Below are 24,364 nucleotides of genomic sequence, written 5' to 3' on the forward strand. Positions count from 1 at the left end.
CGATTCGTTGCTGAGCGGTGTGTGTCCTGGGATTATTTTCGCTGTGAACTGTGGGAAGTCAGGTTGATTCACGTTTTTAAAAGAAATCCCATATTTCCACTGTCTCCACCCCATTTCTAGGTGGGCTCATGACAGTTTTGAATTGCTGTTGGCCAGCATGGACCCAGCAATGCTTTGTACAGCTATGATGGCAAACATGAATAGGCATGGGCTGCTTGGGCTGTATTATAGCCCTCAGATCCAGATGAATTTGACATTGGACTTTCACACCAACCAGATGATGTAGGAGCAGGAAGATACTATGCAGTGGTGGTATCAGGATAAGGCAGAAGAACAGGAAGACACCAAGCTGTTCCCGGATCACCTACATAGTGTTCAGTGCAATTTCTGAGCCCAGGATATCAGTGTAGGAGCAGCTCGTTCTGCAGAGCTGGAACGACCAGCAGCAGCAAGAGAACTTCAAGATGGGGAGGGCTACCTTTTTTGAGATCTGTGCAGAACTGACCACAAAACTGCAACGACAACATATAAACAATACAGTCCGCCATCGCCATAGAGAAACAAGTCACCATTGCCATCTGGAAACTGGGCACCCCAGAATGTTTCCAGTCTGTAGCCAATTTGGGGAGATCAGCTGTTTGGGACATTCTCATATAGGTCTGTTATGCCATTCACAAGGTGTTGTCTAACTAGATCATGAAGCTGGTAATGCTCAGGAGATTGTTGATAGCTTTGCATTGCATTGCATGGAATTCCCAAACTGCATTGGGACAAATGATGGAATTCAGGTGCCTATAATTTACCCTCTCTCTCTTCCCCTAGCCTTCTCCCCCAGCAAGGGCATAGAAGTTATAAACAGAAAAGGAGTATTTTTCAGTCGTGCTCCAAGGACTGGTGGACCACTGTGGCAGGTTTACAGACACAAGTGCAGCATGGTCTGGGAGGGTCCATGATGGCAGGATCTTTCAGAACTCGGTACTTTTTAAATTAATGGCAAACGGACTGTTTGCACTGTGGACATTAATGGTATGGAGGTTGGTCCACTTATTCTGGGAGATGAAGCTTATCCCCTGTTGCTTAGCTAATGAAGCCATAGACAGGCCACTTTGACAGAGGGAAGGAACATTTTTAACTATGGCCTGAGGTATTCATAGAAAGGTAGTCAAGTGGGAATTTGCCTGTTTGTGTTAGGAACCAGGATTTAGGTGATCTGGCCTAGTGACACAGCAGGCATCCAGATCAACTCTCTGTCTCTGCTGCTGCCCGGTTGGTTACTTCCAGTTTCACATGGTGTCTGGTTGACCCGTCAGTCCATAACTCTAGTGTTCGTATCTTTGAGGTTCTACTGTACTGAGATGGGAGACTAGGAGGCAGAGAAAGGTCTTATTAAAAAAGGCAAAAGGTAGACCAGTTTGATACTCTGTGAAGTTATGGTCCTCCCCAGAACCACTGTAGAAGTAGAAGGGGCTTGCAAGCTGTACCAGGGGCATAGGGCATCCAGACATTCCCTGTAACACGTGCAACAAAACAGCTATTTCTTAGTCTTAGGTCCTGCTATATCTCCCCTGCAGACTTCGGAGAAAGTGCAGAGAAAAACAGATAGGATCATACCATGATTATCAGCTCCAATGCGTATTACAGGCCTTTTGTACCTCAGCTGAGAGCAATATAGTTTGTGCCTTTCCAGGGCATGCAGGCTGCACTCATATCTCATGTAAACTACAAAAACCAACCACATTTCTTTTCCTCTAAGTCCTGTCTCAATAAATGTTGAATATTTCACAAATGAATGCTTCAGTTATTCAAATTTGTTGCGGGAGGAAGGGTTGGGAGAGAGGCACAGACTGCAGCTGCCACTTGGAAGCAGCAAAAGGACTGAGTTAGGAGGGAGGTGGGAGCTCCTAGTTCACCTCTGCCAACAATAATAATATACAATACATTGTAAATATAGGTAATTACATTTCAAAGTTCCCTCCAGGGGATCAGATTCTTCAGTTCTGGCCTGGGTTTCTGGCTGGGACTCGTGTTTAGCCAATGCAGGGCAGGAACTGAGGTCAGTAGTAGCAGGGCTGGACAGGGGCTGGCTTTCTAGTTGGTCATCATCAGGTTCCTGGGTCCCAAATGTATCCTAGCTCTCAGGGGGCAGCTCCTTTCAGGCATCCTCCTGCTCAACCTCCAGTGGGTCTAGCTGGCCATCCTCTGGTTGAACTGTAATTGTGTAAAATCCTGTCCAGTTAATCAAAAAATTGACAGGTCCCATGTCCTCTACTCGATTGTCTCCTTTTATCCCTTGTTTCAATGTACTTTTTCCTGAGCTGCTTATTCTTTATCAAACACTGGTCAGTGTCGCAGAGATCTGCTTTGGAATGTCCACAAAAAGGTCCTTATTCTTGTGGCTGGCCACAAGAGCTTCCTGAACCAATGCTTCTCCCCAGATGGTGATGAGATCCAGGGTCTCAGCGCGGCTTCAGGCAGTTGCACAAGGCATGTCTTGGGGCTTCTGGAGTGCAATTGTGATTGTATTGCCAGAATAACGATACACTGGGATCCAGGAGCAAATGGGCAAAATCTGGCTCTGCACCATTTTTTAAAGGAGGGAAGCATCATTCTGGACACTTGACACAAGGGGATGGAGGGCACACCAGTTACTAACAAGGACATATTAGTAACAGTCAACCTGGAAAGCACTGTGAGATAGCCATTGGAGGCATGCAAAAAGTGGTGTGCAACAATAGTGTGCACACGCACAAAAGACCAAACTAGACTAAATGAGACCAAACTAGTAAAATTTTGATTACCTAAATTGATATGTAGTTATTAATTATATTAACTAATAAATTTTCAGCATTGGCAATCTGCTATTTTGTTCATCAGTAACTGATTGGGATTTTTCTAATTAATTTAGTTATCAAAAGTTCTAACTGGGCATTTTTTGGCACAATGTGTTTATTTGAAAAAATCGTCTTTGCATAATACCATTACAGATTTCATCTTCATAATATCAGTTTGTTTTAAGAGGACTTCTTTAGACCTTGATGTCATTCCAGAGATATCTCTCAGCTTTTTGTCAGCAGTAAATGGCACCGAGCAAAGCCAAAACTGGGATATGAATCAGGAAAGTTGGCAAAGCAGACGGAGCTTTTCTTGTGTACAAATCGTATATCAGATTTTGCAATGATAGTGTGAGCAAATTGTGGTAATGTAAATGGTTTAACTTTTAAGTTCTCATTTTCCCTTAAAGTGCCATGAGAGGACTAATCAAACTAATGTTATGTATAGGTCAAAACTGACAGGCTTTTCTTAATGGTTGGTTGCAGTTGACAGTGGATAGTATTTATTAATAGTACCTGCAATAATTTGTCAATTGAATGGAGGGTTTTGAGATTTTCTTAGCAGAAAAGGATAGCTCTTTGCAGGAGAATTTGCTTCAAATAATCACTGTCATAAGTTCAGTGTGCATGAATTTTTCAGTGAAATAATATTGTTTATGTAATAGATTGCCATTGGGTAAAAATGTGGAGGGATACTTTACACGCGAAGCAGTATCTCATTTAAAGACCCAGGTGTTTTCTTACTTTATAGCTTTGAAATGTCCAAATGGGGGTAATTTATTAAAATGTTTAAAGCCATTTTAAACAAATGTCTCCTATCTGGGCATTATAGCTCCAGAAGGCCACTTACTGTAGGTTTCTTTATAATTCTTTAACTATCCATGTGGGCCCTTACCTTAGCTCAGTTGGGATTTCTGGCATCATCATGCTTATGTATTTATTTACTTCCAGAGTACATTTATGTAGTGCCTTAGATTTATTGTTTCTTTGTTGTGCACTGTGCTCCTAATATGGTATAAAAATATTTTGTGCTTTTTGTCTAGTGATTTTTTTCTAATTGTAGTCATAATATTTTGGTCAATTACTTTATATCTTCACCAGCTGATAATAGGAGATTGATTAGTTGGTCTCTGTTCCCAAAATGAGGTGCTGATTCAATGACTGGTTTACTTGATTTTATTCCACTTTGAAAGATTTGGCCAATACCAAGGTCTCTAGAAACATGTACAATTTTTTAAAGTATTAAATAATTAACACTGACCTAAGTTTTAAAATAATCACTGAAAAAACTAAACAAAGAGCCACCCCTCACTCAGCTCGCAACTCTGATCAAAAGCCTGAGAAAAGATGTAAGCTTTACACTATATCCTGAATGTCAATTGTCTTGGTGATAGCCAGTTCCAGAGTCCAAGGCCTTCCAGGGAGAACATCTTCCTGCAGACAAGCAATTCTAAGGATTTTTAGCTCATGTGTCTCGACTGTGATAATGGTACACAGAGAGGCGCTTTCTCAGTCAGCCATAACCCAGGCTACATAGGACTTCATAGATCAATATCAGGCCAAATAGTAACAGATAATACTTAGCACTTCTATAGCGCTTTTCATCCATAGATCTCAAGGTGCTGAATAAACATGGGGAAGCATTATGGACCTCTATTTTACAGATGTCAAACTGAAGCAACAGAGAGTTTGAGGCAGATATTTTTTAAAGTGTCCATTAATTTTGGGTGTCACAATTTTTAAGAGTCCACCTTGAAACACTTAGGAGCTGATTTTCAGAGGTGCTGAGCACCCACAACTCCCACTGGAGTTAGTCACTATCTCTATCATCTTCTTTCCCTGGCCTCTGAGCACCTCTTCACTTGTCTGGACTGAACTGCAGCCAGGTTACTCACATACAAGTCCCTGTTTTCACCAGGGAAAGCAAATAAACCATACGCATCTGGATTTGAGGGGAAAAAAACAGAACTACGTCATCTGCATGCTTATAACAGTACAGACCAAACAAGCTGTTACTATATAGTGAAGTTTTATTCCAAATAAATTAATGCTGTTGTTGACTGTTCCACAAATAATTTTGCTAATCCTGTGCTTAAAAGTGAAATGTGATTGTGAATATATAGCTTTCATTGCAATATATTTTAACATTTTGCAATTACAATTCCAGGGATTTTTTTGTAAAGGACTTCTTTGTTTTTACATAGAAAGCTGAATAGACAGCAGTTAATGTATTTTTGTCTGCCTTTTCAGAATTAGAGATCAGCGGTTTGAGAAGGTTTCATATTTTGTGTTTGGAGATTTCAACTTTCGACTGGATTCCAAATCAGTAGTAGAGGTAGGACTTACTCCTTTCTTCATCTCTGGGCGCTATCTAAGGGTTTTCATTTCTAAAATTGTTTCCCTTTGGAGAGAAAAATAGAAAGTAACTTAACACGGCAATCTTAATGTTGACATCAAACTTGCCAAGGAATATTTTTAGGGGCTTTCAACATGAACATCTAACAGGTAACTCAAAATTGTTATTGAAAGAGTCTGATGAAATAATAAAGTAACATCACTGAGCTAGCAAGAGGTACTAAAGATTTTCAGTCTCCCAAGAATACAATTGTATTATGGTAATCAAACCCCTTGGAACAGAAAGGTTGTTATTTATGCCATTATTGTGAGAAAACCAGGTTGTTTTTGTCCAGAAAGGCAATGAAGGTTCAAGAGGCTATAGTGCTAGGATTCGCATTTCTGAGGATCAAGAGGATTCGTTTGCTCCCTGTAGAATGTTCATTTGCCAGCCAGTGATTCTCTCAGTTCAGGGAATTTTAAAATGGACCTCAAACCAGATGAATTTACTATAATCACTATGGGCCAGATCATGGCAATTCCACTTCCACTGGGGCAAGGCCCCAAATTCAGTTGAAACACTACATTTCTATTGTGTGGGGGAGCATACTGTGAAGAGCACATGCAGGGACTGCACTGCAGACTGTTGCTCTGTGATTGTCTTCTTTACTGGACAGCAGGAATTGTTGGTGTCCCTAGGGAGAATTGCAAGTGTGATCAGTGGGACTCATATTTTGACCAAAGTCCTGGGGCTGCAGGATGGAGGGGGAGGTTTCAGTTCCCTAAACTGCTGCTTAGGTCCTTTGTGCAAAGTACAGCTGGGCTTTGTGCATGATACCAAGATTTCATTTTAAGCTTGTGTCTGTTGTTATTGCTATACCTCATCAAGACTAATTCCTATTCGGTTTTATTTTTTAAGCTAAATACATGCTGTTTTGCATGTGTAACTAATGAGGAAAATGATATAACGCTAGAGATATTTCATAAACTTCTGTGACAATTCCACAAAAACCACAAACTCTGTGAAAATATTAATAGCTGACATTTATGCAAATTTTTGTGATATGAACACCTCAACATAGAAATATGAACAGAAGATTTGTCTGAAGTCAATGAGAATACAATAAATCTTTTTCACAAGTTGAGATTACTTTGATTTACCTGGAGCTGGGCTTTAGCAGTAATCCCAGGCTTAACAACTATTTTATTCTCCTGTTTACCCTCTTTAATTCTCAGAGGTATTTTAGTGTCTCTTTGTCATCCTTGAGTGTAAGTATGCATCTTCTAATCCAGGGGTTCTCAACCTTTTTATTTCTGAGACATCCCTCCTTCCCCCAACATGCTATAAAAACTCCATGGCCCACCTGTGCCACAACAATTGTTTTCTGCATATAAAAGCCAGGGCTTGCATTAAGGGGCCCTGTAAAGATAAGATGCTCAGGCTTCGGCTTTAGCCCCGGATTGCAGGGCACAGGGCAGCGTGGTTTTGGCTTTCTGACTAGGCCCCAATGAGTCTAAAGTCTTCCTGCTTGGAGGACCCCCTGAACTTGCTCACGGCCCCCCAAAGGTTGATACTTCTTTGTGGTTTAAGCAGCAGGAAGTACTGTGTATGCTCAAAGGCAAGATACCTTTGCCTAGAAATGCAATACATCACCCATTCCTCATGTGATTATTCCCTACGCTGCTGAAAAATCGGGGTGTGTCACATGGCAACACAGTATAGATAGGTGGAGTTTAGCTAAACCTTCTACTTTTTATTCACTGCAATCATTTTTAACTGTAGTTAAATGTTTTCATTAAAGTGTAATTGGAGTGAAATGATTCAGAATATGCAATTTCGTATTGTCTATGTTAAGGATCACATCTTTCTTTGTTACATTGGTACTACCTCAGTAGCTTCCATATTTACAGAAAGAAGAGGTAGGCTATAGAATAATCTATTTTGGAATAGTCTATGCTTTTTTTTACTTTGCTCAGGATACACTCATGTAACTGAGAGCACTTATATATGAGAAAAATCTGTCAATCAATTTTCAGCAGTACTGTTTATAGGACTTTATCCTGTGAGGTGCTGAGTACCCTGAGCTGCTTCTGTTGTCAAAGTAATCAGTCAGGATTGAGCCCATAATGAATACTTTCTTAATTTGCTGATTTTTATTAAGGTTTTAATTAATGTAACTACATTTGGATTCAATTAGAAATATTGCCAACAGCTCACAATTTTTCCGTAAGTATGCATGTGTATATTAGATACAAGTATTCTATTTCTTTATATGGTGCCGCCTACTTACAAGATATGAAAACTTGTCAAAATCCACTCTTTAAAGAAGTAATTAGAAAAAAGGCTGAAGTTTTAATAGCTAGATGTATGTATATGATTTCTATGCCTTGTTTCTTTTCCTTTTTAACTAAAGTGGAATTGGAATTTTTTTCCTTTAAAAATATATTTCTGTGTCAGTATGAGAAACCCGGGTTCAGGAGTGAAGCCTAGATATTAGAACTGGAAAAGATCTAGCAGACTGTCTAGTCTACCTGCTGCCCTTTTGTTGCCCAGCATCTGTCATGTGTGGAATTATCCTTGCAGAATATTGTGTTCCTATTTATCCTCTTTTTGAATACCTACAGAGATGGAACTTCCACAAATAATCTTGCTAGCATATTCTATCATCTACACATCTTCCTGCAAAGTGTCTTTTTCAAACATCAGATCTCAAAAGAGGGAATTATTATTTAGCATTAGAGTACAGAATTGGTAGTCAGGACTGCTGGGGTGAAATCCTGGCCCTCAGAGTCTTTGGTAGAATGGCACTAAATGGATATGAAGTGTAATTTATCATTATTCTAGCTGATAATATTATGTTTGTAAAGCATTTCAAAATGTTAAATGCTATAAAAGTGCTAAGTAAGTATTAAATGAGGAGCAGAAAAGAGTCCTGTGGCACCTTATAGACTAACAGATGTATAGGAGCATGAGCTTTTGTGGGTGAATACCCACTTCGTTGGATGCATGTAGTGGAAATTTCCAGGGTCAGGTATATATATGCAAGCAAGAAGCAGGCTAGAGATAACGAGGTTAGTTCAGTCAGGGAGGATGAGGCCCTCTTCTAGCAGTTGAGGTGTGAAAGCCAATGGAGGAGAAACTGCTTTTGTAGTTGGCTAGCCATTCACAGTCTTTGTTTAATCCTGAGCTGACGGTGTCAAATTTGCAGATGAACTGAAGCTCAGCAGTCTCTCTTTGGAATCTGGTCCTGAAGTTTTTTTGCTGCAGGATGGCTACCTTTAAATCTGCTATTGTGTGTCCAGGGAGATTGAAGTGTTCACCTACAGGTTTTTGTATGTTGCCATTCCTAATATCTGATTTATGTCTATTCATCCTTTTCCGTAGGGACTGTCCGGTTTGGCTGATGTACATAGCAGAGGGGCATTGCTGGCATATGATGGCGTATATTACATTGGTGGACATGCAGGTGAATGAACCAGTGATGGTGTGGCTGATCTGGTTAGGTCCTGTGATGGTGTCGCTGGTGTAGATATGTGGGCAGAGTTGGCATCGAGGTTTGTTGCATGGATTGGGTCCTGAATTAGAGTTACTATGGTGCGGTGTGCAGTTACTGGTGAGAATATGCTTCAGGTTGGCAGATTATCTGTGGGCGAGGGCTGGCTTGCCACCCAGGGCCTGTGAAAGTGAGGGATCATTGTCCAGGATGGGTTGTAGATCCCTGATGATGCGTTGGAGGGGTTTTAGCTCGGGACAGTATGTGATGGCCAGTGGAGTTCTGTTGGTTTCTTTTTTGGGTTTGTCTTGTAGTAGGAGGCTTCTGGGTACACTTCTGGCTCTGTTGATCTGTTTCCTTATTTCCTCGTGCGGGTATTATAGTTTTGAGAATGCTTGGTGAAGATTTTGTAGGTGTTGGTCTCTGTCTGAGGGGTTGGAGCAGATGCGGTTGTACCTCAGTGCTTGGCTGTAGACAATGGATCGTGTGGTGTGTCCGGGATGGAAGCTGGAGGCATGAAGGTAGGCATAGTGGTCAGTAGGTTTTAGGTATAGGGTGGTGTTAATGTGACCATCACTTATTTGCACCATGGTGTCTAGGAAGTGGACCTCCCATATAGATTGGTCCAGGCTGAGGTTGATGGTGGGGTGGAAGCTGTTGAAATCGTGGTGGAATTTTTCCAGAGTCTCCTTCCCATGGGTCCGGCTACCCCTCTGATACTTGATTAAATGAGGAGTAATGGTCAACCAACTAAAAATAACAAGACTCTAAATTTAGGCAGGTCTCCTAGTGACATCATAAACCCAAAAAGTGAAGCCAGAGTGGCAGGTACAATTATAATTTTATGTATAATTTTGGTTCATTTTATTAATTAAATCACTTTTATGCTTGATTTTTCCATTAATTACTGTGGTCAGGCAAATCTTGGTTTTTCAGTTCAAAGTCTTTTAAAGAGATTCACTTCTAACAAAAGAAGTAATGACACTAGTAACAGGGCACAATATGTGAATCATACAACAAATATGTAGTAATAAAAATGTACATTAATGTTTGCGACATATGTTCACCTAAGGTTATAGAAAAGGTGCAGTTTAAACATGAATCAAACTTTTTTATACATTCTTTGCAGAAGAGCTCATTTAGAAAAATTGCAACTGTTTTCTGTTTTATTGCTTTATTAGACAACTAGTATACCACATTGCCCTGTGCTGTATGATCATGTAATGAAAGACACTTTTGAAACAGCTCATACGCAGGCACAAAGAACCATATTCAAAGTTGCTTTGAAAATTTTAGCTCTGAATTTCTTTACATATGTGCAATTCAAGTCACAACCTTAACATTGTATACATTTGCTATAAAATGCTATAATTACTATATGTTATGTTGAATATATGATATGTACTGGTATGTCCATAGGATTTAGAATATTTAAGAACTGTCTATGTCATGTGCAAATCACTTCATAGAACAATTGAAAGTGCTGGCAAAATGTCTGTAACACCATCTTAACACACAGAGAGGTTGTTAATGAACTAATAGTAGGTATACAGGATTCTGATTTGGAAAGATTTTGTGATATGATGTAGGTTCTTAGAGGTTAGACCAGAATCTGAGGTATAAATTGAAAGTGTTTAGTTATGAGTAACTTGTAATTAAAATGATTCCAAGATAGAACCTTAATTACTTGAGCTTATGTAGTGTTTATCATGCAGAAAGATCCCCAATCACTTTACAAACTGACTTCTAAATATAGCAGCCCTTTCCTGCAATAGACCCTAAATCTCACTGAAATCAATGGGAAGTGAAATGAGTTGGCCTTGGTCACACACCAAAGCAGTGGCAGAGCAAGGAACAGTAACTGAGTAACTGTGATTCCCCAACTAGTACTCCCTGTTAATGTAGTCAGATTTGACAAAATACTGCAAATGTATGGCAGGTTGAATTTGCGATTTGGTATCTAAAGGGAGCAGGATATAATCTAGACTTGAACCTTTCAAGGAACAGGCTGGTGTCCTTTGGGTGTTTTGGATAGACGCACATGCAAACATCTTAGCATTAATTTGATTGTCTGGAAGTCTGTAAAATACTAGTGTTCTAAGGGTTAATCCGGGGTACTGTTATCCTCCTGCTTTTCCTGCTGACCTTTTCCTGCACCTCATGAGACAGCAACTGCCAAGCGCTTAGTTACTGTAAGATTCTACAAGCAACAGATGCCATTTGTTGAGCTATAGGATATATTATCCAAACAGCAGCAGTATGTTGTATATTTCTAAAGTCTTTCTCAACAGAGCCATTGAAAGAGGAGAGAGGAGGGCTCATTCAGATATGGACTCCATATACTTAAGTACAGTGTGCTAAATCAGATGCCAAAATGTTGCTCTTATTAATTTAAAATTAATATACAATAAATCATTAGTATATAATCTATTAAATGTTTTATGGGAACCTTAATCTAAAGCCTTATTGATTTCTTTGCTAGGAAATTCTGCTTTACTGTTGTTTGAAGTAAACCAGGAGGGATCAATAAAACAGGGCTAAGCTTCTGGTGAGTCTGAGGTCCCTGTGTGCATGAACCACTGTGTCATCTAGAGGGATAAACTGGCAAAAAAAGAAATAGGATCTCAGTATCATAACAAACATAGCAAATACTGGAAAAGTGCAATTGTTTTACAATAGACTTGAATTATAGTACGAGTATAATCTATAGCATAGCACCGTGATGCACAGTAAAGAAAATTTTAGAAAAACAGCTGCTGCTTAGGCATATTATCTACTAAACATTTCAAAGGCTTTTTTTAATGCTGAGGGAGGCTATTTGCAAGATTTCAATTGTGAAACCTAGTTTTGTTTGTCCAAAGTGGGACAAAAAGATAGAAAGCATCTGAAATCATAGACTATTATTTTATAAAGCACATACATAGATGACATTTGTGTGTATGTGCTGCCTCTGAGACTGTAGCCAATCCTGTGCACCCGTGCAAGAAGTTGAAGCTGTAAGATGCCCTGGCACTGGGTACCCAACATTAATTGCAGAGTGAGAGGGAGCTGTCTTCGTGAAATTGGTTGGGGGAGTGTGCGCTGCCTCTTCAGCCTGCAGGGGGACATGTTATAGGCAACAATATGCATCCCCTTGCACAATGCTTATGGCAAGGCTATGATTCGACCAAAAATGTTTGTTTCATAAACTGGCATTTGAAGTACCTAAGTTACAATAAAAGGGAGATAACACTCAAGTGAGTTGGCTCAATATGAGTGAGTCTAAAACGGAAGACTCCCATGATTATGAGGGAAATATACAAGATATACTTGTGCACAACCTTTTTAATTTGGATTACACTTTGAGTTACAAATCTTCTTAAAACCAGAATTTAAAATGTAAGCACTACCAGATCTTTAGTTATGGTGGCACTGTGTTGCTGTGGCAATAAGCCACAAGAGTTTGTCTTTTAGCTAAAGTCCCGGTAAATCACCACTCTCGCTAACTACATTAACCCGCTAAAGAATAACCATCACTTCATTGCTTTGTTACCCTGCACACCTAATCAATTGCTGGATCCACTAGACTACTGTTAATTGGTATCTACTTTGTCACTGTTCAGATAAAGTAGATGTAGATTTTAGCTCATTATTCTTTTAATCATAGGTGTTCCAGCTGTGTTTGCTCTAAAGGGCATAGTGACTTTCCTTGTTTATGTCAGTTTTGGGCTTAAAATAGTATTATTTTAGAATTCCCTATAACCATATAATGGAAATTACATCATATAATATTATAGGAATGATATGAGAGAAGGAACTAGAAAGTATTCTAATGGTAATATATAGCTTACAAATTGCATTATTTCTGTTTTTTATCATCTGATCCTGTATATGCCTTTTTATTTAACCTTTGGTGAATTTTTAGCTGTCATGACATTGACAAATTGATAGCACCAACACAGTGTAAGTTTCCACTCATGTGTCAGGCAATGCACCACAAATTGACCTGAAACACCCATATGCATGGATAGTCTTGTGTATCTCCTTATTAGAGACTGCTAGATGCGCTGACTTGCTTTGGTGGTTTTCTGGTAAGGACACTAGGAACTTAAGGGCCCAATTCTGCAAATCCTCGTGTTCTAAGGTAGCTTCACTCATGGAACTATTCATGTAAGTAAAGTTAGCCCTTTTTCAGAAGGGTTTGTAGGATCTAGTGTTAGGCTGTAAAAAGATTTCTTTTATAACAAGATGTCTTTTACAACAAAATAGCTACATCCTTTTTACTAGTGATGACACTATTTTAGACTGAGACCACCAGATTCAATTCTTTTGTACAATACAAGTATATTGTACCTTTTAAATGTAAATATCTTATAGCTACTCTTTTGAAAGAATACTTTTTTAATAAAACATTTTGTGAAAGTTTTAAAAATATTCTGCAAATTGTCCAAGAGCCTTCTTTTTGCTTCCTAAAAGTGTTCCCAATTGAGAGGCGGTAAAGTAGAATATGTATTGATTAATAAAATAGGTACCAGACATAGCCCCATGTGTAATGAATATGTAATATTTACATTTGCTCAAGTTTTGTTCACTTTAAAATCTGATGTCTAATTCCTTCATTTTTTATTACAATCAATTACATTTAACTCATCCTCCATTTATAAAGTTGGCCAACCTGTAGTATTTATTTATAATAGAGTGGCAACATTTGCTTAATACGCTGATTTTTGAAAGGTCCGCACCTCCATTCGAAATATTTTAGGGGTCCACAAAAGAAAAAAGGCTGAAAGCCACTGATGTAGACAGTGGTTTTTTTTTTTGTCATTTTTTCTGATGTTCTGATGTTACCATGCTGATGGAAGTTAATAACACATCTGCATAGTGTAATGCTCCATCTTTGTACTTTTCAAAAATGTTAATTATGAATTTATTGTAGTATGTTATTACAAATGAAGATAATAATGTATTTTCTTTGAGACAAAATGCAAATTGCCTTGTACGAATTAATAGCAATGGAGTTTGACTTGGAAGAAATCTGCAGGAACTGCAGGTATTGTGTAGCTTGAAAATGAAGCCTGTGCTAGAATGTTAGAACAGTTTTAAGAGTCCATATTAAAGCCCCAGTGCTTGAAACACTTAATAGGTATCTGAGTAGTCAGCAAGACTACTCCTGTGTTTTAAGTTAAGCCTATGCGTAAGTGTGTGTAAGTTCAGGAACTAAATGGGAACTGGGTGACCATTAATTGAATAATAAATTAAAATAAGGATGATGAAATCTTAAAGCAAGACATTTTAGGGCTAAGCAATGAACAAAACTTATTGAGTAAAGTTTAGGAGGGAGGCAAGTGAGGGATTTGATCACAAAAGTGTACGTTCTCTAATTTTGCACTTGTAACAAAAATAAAAGTTAATATGGATGAATGAAGTAGAACATCTCATTGGTCACCGTAAGTGAATTTTCTTCTGTCAATCACTGAGAGCAAGCAGCTTACCCACCTTCCTGCTGTGACTGTTGTAGACCACACAGGGTTTTACATTGTGACAGATCTAATGTCATTTTAATCTCAGAATTTAGCATGCTTCTGTATATATTTTGTTAATTAAAACAACTAACCAGTGTCTGATGTTTTCCATCACTTTCAAAGATACTTCACTACAGTAAATTTGGGAGTAGACTTGGTCCCATAAATCTTTCTTTGCACCCCTAATTCATAAGGATATATGGAAGTGTTAGGGAAAAGGTCATGACCCCTGTCTGTAAATTTGTAAGGCTGCCTACACACTGGTGTCCAGTGCTAGCTGTCATTTTGTGCTTTTAACATGCCGAAATGCCCTTTCCCCTCTGTTTGTTAGAGCAGATGTTCTTGATTGATTTGCCTGGCATGAGGGAGGGTTTTGACTCCCAGGGGTTTGGCTTTTCATCTATAGTTCTTCAAGCACTGAAGCAGGAAACGGGGAGCTTTCCATAAAGTGGGCAGTTCTCCTCTCTAAGGAATTGCTAATCATGCTTTCTGCATGATCCGCCACCATAGTGTGTACCCTCAGATTAACTCCTGGTCCTGCAGATGTAGACACAGTGCATTCTTTTGAGTTATCTTCAGGGCAGTAGTTTCAGTCTTGCCTCTAGAAGAACAGCATTGCTATCATTGCCTTTCTTACTTATTTTTAGCCTCAAATTATTCAATCCACAAGCTAGACCACTTTCCTTGTTTTGCAGTAGCATACCAACCAGGAACTGCATCATCTCCTCCTTTTCTGCAGACACTCCAGGAACATGACTGTCTAATGCATGCTCACTGTTCCCTTTAGTGGATCAGTGGTAAAAACAGACCACCTTACCATCTCCTGTTACTTCTAATTAGGTGAGCGAAGTTGGCATGTTGCCTTATTTGTTTAGTCAACACATTCCTTTCACAGGAGCAAGCAGAAGTTGGAACACTGCTCTATAATGTGGGCCTATATCTAGGAATATTGTCACCTTCATTGGGCAGCAGTACACTGCAGCTGGTTATATTAAATCTCTCAGGATATCAGGGTTTTTTTTTCATAACTAAAAAAAAAATCCAACAAAGAGGTCATAACAAGGTGATCTACCACTTGGCAGACTGGGGGGCCTGAGGTCAGCCACCCTTGTTTTATTATCAGACCCAGCTAGGTAGGGGTCAGGTTTTCTATAAAGGATGGAGCAAGCTCAGTTGGAAGGGAGCTGCAGGAGGGAGATAGGCTCTTGCACCTCTGGAGTAGGAGGTTGAAGTGAAGGATGTGTCTTCCTTTCAGTACTGAGAAAGGCAAGGGGAGAAGCCTCTGTGAGCTGTAGCCTATGTTGTGGAAGGAACTGCTTTTTGTTTGAATGTTTTACCTAAATTTGAAGAAAAAAACTGCCCTGAAAGAGACTTGGGGATGTGAGTCCTTTTTGGGCAGGAGAGAAAGACCAGGAAGCCTACAGCAGCCTATCAGTATATCTTCCCAGTCCCGGGTGTCCATCTTTGGTGATATAACCTGAGTTAGTATAGTAAGTATATTTTGTCCACTTCAGGATATAAAATTACCCTCTTTCTAAGTGAGACCCTCTGATACCTGATTCTCTAAAAGTTCCTTATATTTGCAGTAGAAACAAGAATTGTCCCTATATTGCTTCTTCCCGGTCCCAGGAATCCTTAGTACTGCTATTAATCTATTGTATAAACAAGGCTTTTATAAGAAATAAAGTTCTCCTCATCCAAAGAAAAGCCAGGAGAAACTTTTGTATCCATGATTTTTTTTCCTAGATGTGATCTCTGACTTCCACTTGTCCCAAGAAATATTATTACTTTCATTTTGCACTACCCCGAGCAGTAACAAAGTAGAAGTGATAGTAAATTGAACATTGATGGGTAAGATGCCTACATCATACATTAAAGTTTATGAAAATAGTGACTCAAATGAACAACTTGGTGGTTTCCAAGTGCTATATACTACAATAGATTTAATGCTGTATCTCAAAACCCTGCACAACAAGAAGCAAAGCCCCTGGACTTAAACTGAAAGTCCATTCTAATATGGCTGTATCTCATAGGCAGGTGCCTCCATGCTAGATTTCAGCAAAGCAACCATTTGAAAATACATAGACATTTAACTAAATTAAATTACTGAAAAAGAGTGTTTTGAAAAATGAATACAAAAATCACAAAGTCACGTTGCTTTCAGTTGCCCCTCTTCCACACCATCATTCTTTTCGATTTTATATCATCTGATTGGAAGGAAGCAGAGACCTTGGCATCTTATCTGTCTGTTTAGCTCATAGCACATTGATAGAATCATTTTCATCAGATACAACATTCTGGGTACAATGTGGTCCTCCAGTTCTGAATTAAGAAACTGTGGGCAAGGGCAGCGCACGGCACCCCTTAGCCCCTCTTCCTAGGAGTCGGACATGCTGGATGGTTCCGTGAGCTCCGTGGAGTCAGGGCAGGTAGGGAACCTGTCCTAGCCCCACTGCGCCGCCAAGCAGGAGCCGCCTGAGGTAAACATCACACAGCGGGAACCCGCACCACAGATCCCCTCCCACACCCTAACCCCTACCCCAGCTCTGAGCCCCCTCCTGTATCCCAAGTCAACCATTCCTGGCCCCACCCCTGAGCCCACACCCCCGGAGCCTCCTCCTGCACTCTGAACCCCTTGGCCCCAGCCCAGAGCCCCCCCTGCACCCCAAACCTCTTATCCCTAGCTCCACCACAGAGCCCACACCTCCTGCTGGAGCCCTCACCCCCCTCCCGCACCCCAAGCCCCTGCCTCAGCCTGGTGAAAATGAGTGATGGTGGGGGAGATGGAGGGAGAAGGGGTGGAGTGAGTGGGGGTGGGTTAGGTTTCAGAGAAAGAGCAGGGCCTCAGGGCAGCGGGTGAGGCAAAGGTGTTTGGCTTTGTGCAATTTGAAAGTTGGCAACCCTACATAGTGTTCTGACCCCACAGGGAAATCCATATTTGTGGTCTTAGCTCCTTAATTTGGGAGCCTTCAAGGATACCACGTTGAACTTTTGAGTGGCCAGGCCCACCTTGTGTGGCTCCCCAGTGTCCCATCTAACTGATTGAGGAGCCTCAAAGGGAACAGTGTGCATTTTCCATATCGGAAGAAGGTCATTATGTTAAGGGGCCTTTGGGCGGGGGAGGGGGGAGCAATTAGAAGGTGTGAGGAATCTCAGGAAATTTCTGTATCCTGAAGGAACACACAGAAAAACTCCCCTCCCCTTGTCTTTCTCACAACATACTTCTCTGCTTTTATGTCAGTAGAGAGTGAAGAGGCTGCAGTTATATTTTAAATTATTCCTTATTTCTTATCGGCACATTTTATATAGACATTTCTCTTTTTCACAAGTCATGGGTACCTAATTATCCATTCAAATATCCCTTAGAAAATACAGGGTTTACTATAAAAAGAAGACCTCGAGCTTTTCACCTCTAGATCACTAGTTTTACTAAAATCAGTAGACATGCTTATCTGGGTTTTTTGTTTTGGTATCTTTGTTTTAATTGCAATTACTTACATTATTTGGTAGCTGTTTGGTATCATCTGTGCAATCACTTGGATATCTTTTTCCAGGATCCAGTGATCAAATGTCCCACATTATCATCCTAACCATTAGCACGAATTGGAATCCTTGTCAATCTCCATGATGAGATCAAGCCCCTGGGCATGGTTCTCCTCTCTCTTCTCATCCTTGGAGATGTGGCACCCAGAACAGACCTGCATTCCTTTGGCAGCACGAGGAAGCCTGCTCTACTGTTGCCTATGCAGTCCAGTTCCCAGAGCTATGTAGCATTTCCATGAAAGGCAAAAAAAACCTGCATCATTTTTAATTGTTTTATTTGCTGATGATATTCAAAATACACAAGTTAAAGTGCATATAAGAATAGTACATTCTTATTACTGTCACAATGTAAGCAGGCATTTCTCTTAAAAGTTCTGGAATAGGTGACCTGTAGAAATTAATAACTTTTAATTGCACTCACAGTATTCACAATGCAGAAGTGAAATAAATGTGTCCGTAAATCATAAAACTACAGATAATTTGCTTTTGAGTAAACCATTTAAAATATCATTTTGTGCTATGAGGCCCCAAGCAAAATGAGCTAAAGCACTCTTGCCTTCCTATCCAAGTCCTCTAGGCTGTGGGAACATTCGCCTTTCCAAGTCAGCATCATGACACTGGGTGCCTATTGTGTGCCCTTTGGATTTAAACTAAATCCATTTAATACACAACTTCAACTCCCATGTTACCCCCTCCTCTTCATTGACTGTAACCGTTTGCAGGTAGAGTGTTGCTAAAGCCCATGTTGCAGAATAAGACTATCCTCTGCATTATGTTAATAGTTAAAGACAACACAAAATTATTTCTGAAGCACTTAGACATCTTTGAATATTTTTTCCATATCTTTAGAACATTGCTCTGTTTAATAGTGTTTTTTTAATATTTAAGAAACAAACCTTGCATGCATCACATTTCATTCAGTCATTAGTCCAGTATTACGTTTCCTCTGACAATTTGATAGATTAATACAAAAATTAGGAAACATTTTTCTTTTGCAAAAGCACATCTCAAGTGAAACTAATCTATCATTTCCATACGTTAATTTATTCCTAAAATGATCCTATAACATCATTCAATCCAACTCAGTAATTTCCATAACTACAAATTGCATGTATATCTGCAAATGGAGGTTATCATACCAGTCTGCCAGAGCAACAAAGATTAAGTGGTCTATTTTAATATCTTTGGGAATATTATGGCATTATAGGAGTTTTTGATCATCAATATTCTTATTTACAGTACAACAGAAAATGTGGCTTATACTGGAAAACACCCACTAAGATGCTGCTGCATGGGGGTCATGCTAAAGGTATCCTATACAAGCATTTCAGAGTAGTACTTTAGAAGTGTTTTTATAGAATTTAATATAAAGAAAACATGAAATTGGGAATATTGCGTAGTACCAGATCACAAAGAAGGATATGGTTTCAGTTGTTAGGGGGCTTATTCCTTCACCCTCTCACTTCCCTGGTCCTTCTTGCATGAACAGAGAGCAACAATACGCGAAGTCCAAAGCCGCAAAGAATTCGATGTTTATTGGGGTGAACTTCCAGCAAGCATGAGTCCAGTTTCCTTCCTTAGTGTCCCCCTTCCCAGCTCTGACACCACAGAGCCCTGCCTGTGTCCCTGTTTCTGTTCCCGTTTCCCCCTTTAGCAAAACATGATCCCAATTCCCCAGTCCCTGTTTCCAACCCTCCCCTTTACTTCCTGATTGACTGCAGACTATATAGTAAAACCTGAGTTTTGCTTAGCTATACCTTAACCAATCATTTTACTGAAATTTAACTAACCAATCCTAACATATTGTAACATGGTTATTTAACCAGTTATATCCCACCACCTTCATTGGTTTACACCCAGCAAAATTAATTATACAGCAGACCGAAACAATCACAGAACCAGACAGAGACCATGCAGATAAACATACAAAACAATACAGAAGTGAGGATTTCACAACCACATCTATACAGACATAAGGGTTTTCCAGCTGTGTCTATTGATAAATCATAAAACTATTGATAAGTGAGTTCTTGCCAGACAGGATGCTATCAAACTAAGTTTTCTTTTAAATCTTCTAGGCTCTTCCCTTTCTCTGGAGTTGATAGGAATATCAGGACAGGGTTGTATTCCTAATAGCCCAATAGCACCTTATTTCAATGTGACTAGTTTGGAATGTGAGGATGTGACCATACACTTCCCAGCTTATGGCTGCCTTTGCTACTTAGCCAAAGAACCAGGCCTCAGACTGTCACAGTAAGAGAAGGCCATTACATAGACAGACAGTGATTTTTGATTCTTTCTTTTATACCTCTATAACTAGCTAAGTGATAAGAATACACCTAAATTCTTAAAGTATAGGTCTTTGCAGACGGGCCTGAATATCTATATCCTAACATCAGTGGTTAAATTGGCCACCACATTTACAAAATAACCTGTAGCCCAATTCTGGTAATCAGCAAGGCTCAAAGCTCCTCCACAATTGGAAGAGACTATGTGTTGGAAATGTGTGCAGCTACAGGACCCTGTGTACTGTCTTAAATCCATTGCCCATGCAGTAGGATTGGAGATCACTGAGGCAGTCCCACCACTAGGCTAAGCCTCCCTAATGCTTTTTTGAGCCCAGCATGCTATTGTGGGCCCTCAAATAGACATATTTCCATTCTTTTAAAATGGTGAGGCCTTCCCCTGAATGTTACAGTAGCTTCAAGTTCTTCAGTATATGAACAGCTGTCACTGCTCCAGCTGCTGACTTGGATCCTGGTTTATCAGCCAGCACTGCCTGCTTAGGATATAGATAAAACAAAAGTTGCTATCAGAACATACAAACTGCATCATAAATATCCAAGTGCACTGTGTCTGTGCGTTTCAAAGGAAAGTAGAAGCTCACTCGAGAGACCAAAAATGCCCAGCCTGAGAAGGGTCAAAGTAAGGTAGAAATTCCTTCCTCTCCCTGCAGCCAATCACTTCAAATCTCAGAGTTCCCGCAAGATGTACAGAGTAAGTATATAAAGTACTAGTTTATACTTTATAGGGTAGAGTGGGTAGGCAACAGAAATCTGACTTAAGGAATGGAGATGAATAGATCAGACTACATGGCAGCAGTGGGGAACAGGAAAACAGGGTGGGACTTAGGTAGAGGAAGCAGAAGAGAAGCTTCCCAGCATTTGGATCACCCCTTCACAGCCGATCAAGGATATTACAGTAGACCCTCCAAAGATACGAACACCAGAGTTATTGACTGACCAGTCAACCGGACATGATGGGAAACCGGGAATAAGCTATCAGGCAGCAGTGGAGACAACAAAACAAACAAACCAGCAAATACTGTACTGTACCGTGCCTGTATTGCATCTTAAAGGTAGGCACATCTGGGTTGCCTGTCTCCATCCCCACCCCCTACTCGCCAGCGTGCAGAGCAGCCAATTACAGGTCAGAGGTGGTAAATGCTGTTTTCCCCTCTCCCTCCCCCCTGGTTGGGAGGGGGACAAGCTTGCAAGCTCAAAGCCTGGGAAAGAGACTTCCCGAGCTGTTACAGAAGCCTGATCTGGAGTGTTAGCTGCTGGAGCTGGAGCCCGCCTGCACGCTGCACTCTAGAGGAGCAGCTCAGTTTTAAAGAGCCACAGCTGCATCATGCCCCCATTGACACTGTAGTGCCCCAGGGTGCCTCATTCATCACCCTTGCAGCCAGGGAGTTAGAACCAGCTGCCTGTCCCCACCCCTACTCACCAGGCAGCCGCTGTAAAGCTGTGAGCCCCCACTCCAAGCAGTCCGCCCTGAGGAGCATCCCATAATGGCTTGTTCAGAGTTACGAACATTTTAGAGTTAATGAACAACCTCCATCCCCGAGGTGTCCATAACTCTGAGGTTCTATTGCATAGCTGGTCGAACCATGAAATGCTGGACCTTGCATATGTGGTCAATTTAGTTGATTAGCTGCCTGAATTAGGGTCCTGAATCTCAGTCAGGAGCCATAACCTCAGACCTGGAGCCTGGCTCAGCATGGTCATAAATTAGCTCCTTTTCCTCCATCAGCAGTATGGAAGAATGATAGTTATGAACTCTAGTGGAGGGGCGAAGGGAGCAAGATCCCTGCACCAGCTGAGTTGAGGGTTATTCCAGCAAACTATCCACTATCTAACTACATGTAGGGTACAGTTCTGAGCAATGTTCCTTCTACTTCACAATTCAGTAGGATCCTGCAGTTTTATTTCGTTTTCTCTCAATAATAGATTAAAATCCGTACACAATTCCCAAATACAGAGGAGGTTTCTGTAACACAAAATCCCAGCTCCATAAAACATTCAGTTCACAAGTAGATCCTCATTACTGCAATATAGTTGTGCTTCGATTTTTTTTTTAAATTGGGATGTAGAAATATAGGTTATAGAACTATAAATTTGCCTGATGAGCTAGTTGAAATCAAAATTAGGAAATTCATAGTCATCTTCCAAATGATACTTGTGAGGAGGAAATCCCAGTTCTGATACTAAATAATCAGTTTAAATTGAGGTCTGAACCTAATAGGTGTAATAATCACAGCCTGGTACATATAAAGTTAGAGCTAGTGTCACATGTTTAGATCATAATCTGGATCTAGATCCAAACTGCCCCACAATTCAGCATTGTTTCAACCTAGAGTCTTGGCTTCAGCCCATCTGTGCATAGAATGAATAGGGTGGCCTTGAGGATTCTCTCTAAATATTTCTCTCTGCTGTGGGAAGACACTTTAGGGTTTGGGGGCCTGATTTTCAAAGATAATATATGATGATGAATTATGGTAGTGAGAATTATTTTGGTGGAAGTTGTGAGTACTCAGCTCCTCTGAAAAATAGGCCATCAACCCCTCTTGGTCTCTTGTGGGGTCAGGGTATTTTAGAGAGAGAATAATCTCCCTGTGTCATCTTGCCTCATCTCTTATCTGTGCCCTCAGTTTGTTCTTTGTTTTCTTCTTGTAATCCCCATCTATGTGCCTCGGTGTACATCTTGACCATTTGTCCCACCCATGTCCATATTCTCCCATTCCCCTATGTCCCTCCTTTCCCTGTTTCCCATGTCTCTATGGGTCTCCCCCATCTCCCTAACTCTTTCCCCATATCGTAGCTCTATGATTGGGTCCTAAAGGGAAGACATGGGATATCCTATCCACACCTGCCCCTCTTTTTTTTTCTTCTTTTAACAGCACTTGAATTTGGGGCCTGAAATAACCTGACAATGCCTCTTTATGCCCTTTAAGAAAAGAAAATACACACAAAAGAATTTTTTGCAAGTGGCTAAGAACAATTAATAGAAATCAGGCCAAAAACAGCTGGTGTAAAATTATTTATAACTCAGGTTATAAAGTATCTATGCAGTGTACTTCAGTATTTGTGTTTATAATGAGATGATTATGTTCTCCTGTGCTTATTTAAATCACTAAATATTTACATGGTTACTGCCCGAAACTCAACTCTTGGGTACATTTATACATTCTGTTGTACTTGCAGCTTCATTTTCGGTCTTCATTTGCACCACAGTAGATGTCAAATATGCATCTTGTTGTGAAGACCATTTTGCCAGGCATTCCCAGCCGGTGTGATGCTATCATCACCTCTCACCACTCTGCAATGATGAATTGTAGAGCATCAATGTGATGGTGGAAGCTGATGCAGTGGAAACTGGCAGCAGCTAAGAAACATTTTATACCATTTTTGCCTCAAAAGTAAGGTCTGTTGGTTTTGGTTTTGGTTTTTTCCCCAGTATGAATTACAACTTGAAGTCTTATTTAGGCATCTTTTTTAAGATATCAGCACAGGTGCCAATAAAACACTGCAATCCCAGCTCTGAATTGTTTGAGACCTGATACAGGTGCTGCATATTTCTGCAGCACAGTCAGTATGTAGTGGTTGTATCGAGTGTCTAAGTTGATAGAACAATTAACTGTGGTAAACAAAAAAGAATTTAATATGCTTGGCCCTTATTCATATAACATTTCAAAGAAGGACATAATGCACAGCCGCTTGGATACTAATGGTGGCACCAGGGCCGGCTCTAGACCCCAGCGCGCCACGCGCGCGCTTGGGGTGGCATGCCACCAGGAGGGCGGCAGACGGCTCCAGTGGACCTCCTGCAGGCATGCCTGCGGACGGTCCGGTTGTCCGGCGGCTCTGGTGGATCTGCCGCAGGCATGCCTGCAGAGGGTCCGCTGGTCCCGCGGCTCGGGTGGACCTCCCGCAGGCATGCCTGCAGAGGGTCCGCTGGTCCCGCGGCTCGGGTGGACCTCCCGCAGGCATGCCTGTGGATGCTCCACCAGAGCCACGGGACCAGCGGACCCTCCGCAGGCACGTCTGCAGGAGGTCCACCGGAGCTGCGGGACTGGCGACCGCCAGAGCGCCCCCCGCGGCGTGCTGCCCTTCTTGGGGTGGTGCAATTGCTAGAGCCGCCCCTGGGTGGCACTGAGCTTTTCAGAGGTGGTCCCTCTTCCTGCAGAAACAGCAGGCTACTGAAGACTTGACTTCATATCCTGATCAACCAGGCTAAAATTAGTCCTCCCCTATTATCTGTCCTTAAGTAATTAAGGATAAGTTCTTGTAAGAAAGTTCTACAAGCTATGGAAAAGTGCCCTAATCATTTATTGTGAGCACCTTCTTCACAACACTTGTCATTGTTCCATTTTCACTTTCTT

At 40.7% G+C, this 24,364-nt stretch overlaps 1 protein-coding gene across 9 annotated transcripts in view; it reads left to right on the plus strand.

Moving 5' to 3' along the window:
* INPP5A (inositol polyphosphate-5-phosphatase A) overlaps positions 1 to 24,364 on the plus strand; it is a 404,737-nt gene that overhangs the window by 296,547 nt on the left and 83,826 nt on the right. For all 9 annotated transcript variants that reach the window (XM_039480835.1, XM_039480836.1, XM_039480830.1 and 6 more), the window contains one exon: positions 5,082 to 5,166. In XM_039480835.1, the coding sequence (XP_039336769.1) occupies positions 5,082 to 5,166 (85 nt within the window). The remainder of the gene's footprint in view (positions 1 to 5,081; positions 5,167 to 24,364) is intronic.

This window comes from Mauremys reevesii, linkage group 7, assembly GCF_016161935.1.
Source record: "Mauremys reevesii isolate NIE-2019 linkage group 7, ASM1616193v1, whole genome shotgun sequence".
Classification (NCBI taxonomy): Eukaryota; Metazoa; Chordata; order Testudines; family Geoemydidae; genus Mauremys; species Mauremys reevesii.